This window comes from Aquarana catesbeiana, linkage group LG06, assembly GCF_042186555.1.
Source record: "Aquarana catesbeiana isolate 2022-GZ linkage group LG06, ASM4218655v1, whole genome shotgun sequence".
NCBI classification, from domain to species: Eukaryota; Metazoa; Chordata; class Amphibia; order Anura; family Ranidae; genus Aquarana; species Aquarana catesbeiana.
Window position 1 is genome coordinate 4,582,813 of NC_133329.1, and position 4,631 is coordinate 4,587,443.

The 4,631-nt window shown below is 45.3% G+C and overlaps 1 protein-coding gene across 1 annotated transcript; it reads left to right on the forward strand.

Annotated features, from left to right (window-relative positions):
* Nucleotides 1–1,014: 1,014 nt before the first annotated feature.
* On the forward strand, nucleotides 1,015–1,902 carry LOC141147403 (taste receptor type 2 member 8-like). Its single transcript, XM_073634637.1, has one exon. The coding sequence runs from the start codon at nucleotides 1,015–1,017 to the stop codon at nucleotides 1,900–1,902; it is 888 nt and encodes a 295-aa protein (XP_073490738.1).
* The last annotated feature ends 2,729 nt before the right edge of the window (nucleotides 1,903–4,631 follow it).

A 4,631-nucleotide genomic window follows, 5' to 3' on the forward strand; every position in this document is an offset into this window, starting at 1 on the left:
TCACGCTGGAGCAACCAGTTCTTTGTCCATGAACTCCTCCTCGCCCTGTTCATGGACTGGGCTTAGGTCACAGCTATAAGTCCAACACCAAGCCGCTGCACAGCACAAACTTTACAACGAGTACGTACCCGCAACATGGCTTCAAAGCGGTTGGCTGGTCAGAACGAACTAAACAGAACGCACTGAAGAACAGCAAGGCCTGTGAAGAGCGAGCTGAAAATCTGTAATGAGCGGACAAGAACGCAATGAAAAACAGATACAAACTGATTACACGCACTGAAAACCAGATACAACCCACAAGCACAAACTAAACAGCAGTAAAATGATCTGAAAACCCACGAGTCTGAAAAGCGCGAATCGTCTCTCACCAAACTTCTACTAACACAAAATAAACATGAGATTAGCAGAAGGAGCCCAAAGGGTGGCGCACTGGCTATTGAACTTTCCTTTTATAGTCCCGTCGTACGTGTTGTACGTGAAAGCGTTCTTAGCGGTCAGAATTTGGTGTGACTGTGTGTATGCAAGACAAGCTTGAGCGAAATTCCGTCGGGAAAACCATCATAGCTTTTTCCGATGAGAATTCCGATCATGTGTACGTGGCATTAGTGTATAGATAAAAGGCAGAAGGCACAGAATACACTCTGTACTGTGTATCACCAATAACACCTAAAAACTGAATTTTATCCGGAAACTGGAAAATTGGATTTTATTTTGTTTGGCAGAATGAGGAATCAATAGTCATAGTGCACTCAGCATGATTATCAATAGCAGACAAACAGCTGCCAGTCCTGAAGTTAAGTCCGTCGGTATAATGGAAGATATTCAAAAATTGCTTACGCAGTTTGTACTTTGCATGTTGCTACCAAAATACAATTCACCACAGTTATGCAAAGTCCCTCATTAGACAGCTCTCTACAGACTATTTTCATAATTCCAACCTCGAGTATATCATTCTGTCTGCTATCACTGGACGTGTCCCGTCATCTCTGTGCGGAGATCACACCAACCCTCAACATGGTGTCTCCAAAAATATCTGTTTTAGTCGCTTCAGTCATGGGACTCGTCTTGGCAATCCCTTCTAACACTTGTATTGTGATGGGTAACCTGGACATCATCAGAAAGAAAGGGAAGTTGAGTCCCACCGATGTGATCTTTCTGGCTAAGGGGATTGTGAATATTCTCCTCCAATGTGTGCTGAGTATAAATGGAATGTTCTATGTCTTGTGTCCGGCAGTCTTCTATGGTACAGAATTTATTGGATTTTCGAACATATCAGTTTGCTTCCTAATGTATTTCAACTTCTGGTTGACTTTCTGGCTCTCCGCTCATTACTGTACCACCATCACAAATCTCAGCTATAGGTTATTCATCTGGATAAAGAGAACTGTGTCAAATTTCCTGAGTCAACTTCTATTCCTGACAGCACTTGGGATGTTCATTGTGAGTGTCCTTATCTACTTGCTTACCCATGTAGCAAGTATCCAGTCTTCTAAGAATGGTACAGAAGCCTCTGATAACACGCTCCATAATTACTTATTCTATCGTGTGCCTGCATTCATCCTGGGTGCCAATCTACCATTCTGCCTTAGTCTTCTGTGCCTGGTCCTCACTTTCTCCTTTCTGCTCAGACACGTCTGGAGGGTGAAGAATAACGACTCTGGATCAACACATCCAAATCTTCAGGCTCATGTCACTGCACTGAGGACAATCTTCTTCTTACTTCTCATGTTTGCAATCTCCTGTATATCTCAAACAGTCTCTTTTTTTTCTCCCAATATGTCACTGCTAGCAGTCAGTTGGAATTTACAATTTTTATCCCCATCGGTTGAGGCTGTCATCATCCTCCAGGCCAACAACAAGCTGAGAAGGATCATTCTGAGAAGATTCTGGACCAGAAGCTAGAGGAACACAGAGACCATAAATGTAGAGGATCCTTACCTTGAATGTCTAAATATATTCTATAACCTTTTAGTTTGATAGTGTGATAGTGATCAACTTAAAGTGTTTCTTAAAGGATTAATTCACTTTTATCCAAAGACTGGCCATGCAGGCAAAGGGCGTTTGTAGATAGAAACAAACTGTGCAGCTCTGACTATCGTTGACTAATGTCCTTGTTATAGGTGTAGGACATTTACACAACTCCTGAAGCCTGTTTGAAATACTCCCAGGACATTGCTAGGAAGTTGCTAAGTGACAGGGACATTATTCAAGTTTGGTCAGAGCTGCGCAGTTTGTTTTCATAGAAGTAGGACATTTTTTTGGTAAAGGCAAACTAACCTTTTAGGGAAATCATTTTGTTTGGGATGGAGTGTGATGGGTTTATATCTTTTGTCATATTTAATTGTTGTCTATCTTCCTCACTTGTGTCATCCACCTTCTCGGCATGCCCCGGTGATCATTAACACTGGGATTGAAAGTGATGAGGAAACCCTAAATGTGGAGTTGTCAGCAGAGCAGGAATAGAGGGGAAATCTTCCAATGGGGACACCTGTTCTGGTGACAACTCTCTAAGGGGGTCTAACCATACCATGTCTGAGATGGATTTACCATGGTTTTACCTTAATCTTATCTTGTGTGTACAGGGCAGGAAGTGATGAGGAGGCTTTTAAATGGACACAGAGGAAAATATCCTCTCTCGCCTCCTCAGTGATTAGATTTGGGTTCCTCCTCCAGCAAGTCCATACACACCTCCTCCCTCACTCCCTGAAGTCCAGACAAAAAAAAAATAGTACTGGGCTGCCCATAACCTGCCCACATACATCCTATAGAGTTGAATGGAGTGCTTCTCCTGCTTTTTGGGTATTCCCCACCCAAGCATATGGGAAGTTAATGCTCATCACTGGGCAGGCTGCAGACAATGCAGGTGGCCACTGTCATCAAACAAGGACATTTTGAGAACCTACTGGAGGTGGTGAATCAGATTTAGGGTGGGAAACTTTTGACTCACATAATTACATTGTCAGCCAGGCTGAACATTTTCAATCAATAGAAAAACATCAATAAAAAAAGAAATAAAACTCTTCCTATAGATGGCCCTACACCTATTGTCAGGACCTTGATCACTAAGTTGCTGGTGGCACTGTGCTTCCAAGAGCAGAAGGTTGTATTTCCAATGTCCTCTAGCGGGTGTCTCCCAGCACCCAGCAGATTCCAGTAATCAGTCTCTACCTTATTCTGGCTGCTGGGAGGGTATTTAGGTCCTTCTCTACTAGTGCTTCTCGCTTCAGTATTTGGCCCTGCTGCCAGAAGCTGTGTGCCATTTATCCTGATCCTGACTAGAGTTGGGCGAATGGTTCAGCTCGGGCCGAACATTAGCTGTTTGCCCTGTTCGGGAAACACCCGAATTTGCAGGGAGTTCAGCAGGTGTTCGCACTGACACACACCCTACAATGCACTGAGCTCTGATTGGGCAAAGCTTTGCCCAATCAGGGCGAGGTAACAGCTGGTTGTTAAGGAGCGAGGCCAGAAAGCTGGCCGCGGCATCCTTAACAACCGATGATTTATCAGCTGTTAATGGGCTTCCCCGCTATTTCCAGTAAAAAAAGTAAAAAAAATAAAAAAAATACCATGGGCCCCCCCCCAGTCTTACCAGACCCTTTGGGTCTGGTATGGATTTTGAGGGGAACCCCACACCAAAATAAAAAAAGAAGGAGGGTCACCCCAAAATTCTTACCAGATCCTTATCTGAGCATGCAGCCTGGCAGGTCAGAAAAAGGTGGGGGGATGACCGAGCGGCCCCATTCAACTGAACCATACCAGGCCACATGCCCTCAACTGGGTGCTTTTGGACAGGGGGATCTGCCCCCCCAAAGCACTTTGTCCACATGTTGATGGGGACAAGTGCCTCATCCCCACAACCGTGGCCGGTGGTTGTGGGGGTCTGCGGGCAGGGGGCTTATTGGAATATGGAAACCCCTTTAAGGGGGCCCCCAGATCCCGCCATCCCTATATGAATGAGTATGCGGTACATGGTACCTCTACCCATTGACCAATGGGTAGGGGTACTATGACACAGAGACAGTTTTTGACAATTTCTTTATTAAAAAATAATAAATAAATAACAATGTCCCCCGATGTAAATTCATCATCAAATACGCCACTGATGGACCCGAAAAAGAAAAAAAAGTCCATGAAGGCTGGCCCCCTACTGCAGGCTCTGCTGTTTGACAGTTCTTATATAGGTAAGGGCGATGCCACCTGGCAACGTCACCTGGTGGCACCGCCCCCCCTTGTGACATCACGGACCAGTGCATTATGGATCGGGGACACCACAAGGGAGTTTAACTATCCCATACTCATTCACATAGGGGGGCCAGGATCTGGCAGCTCCCTTGTTAAAGGGGCTTTCAGATTGTGATAAGCTCCCTGCCCGTAGACCCCCACAACTACTGGCCAGGGCTGTGGGAATGAGGCCCTTGCCCAATCATCTTGTAGACAAGGTGCTTTGGGGCCGGGGGGGCGGAGCCCCCTCGCCCCAAAGTACCCCACATGTTGAGGGCATTTTTTTTATTCAGCTGTCAGTGGGAAACCCATTGATAGCTGATGACTCATTGGTTGTTAAAGCGGAGTTCCGCCGAGAAAAAATAAATAAAAGTCAGAAGCTACAAATACTGCAGCTGCACTTACCTGTC

Bases quoted from the DNA above. Each gene is read 5' to 3' on its own strand.
- LOC141147403 (XM_073634637.1), top strand. From the start codon at position 1,015: ATGGTGTCTCCAAAAATATCTGTTTTAGTCGCTTCAGTCATGGGACTC.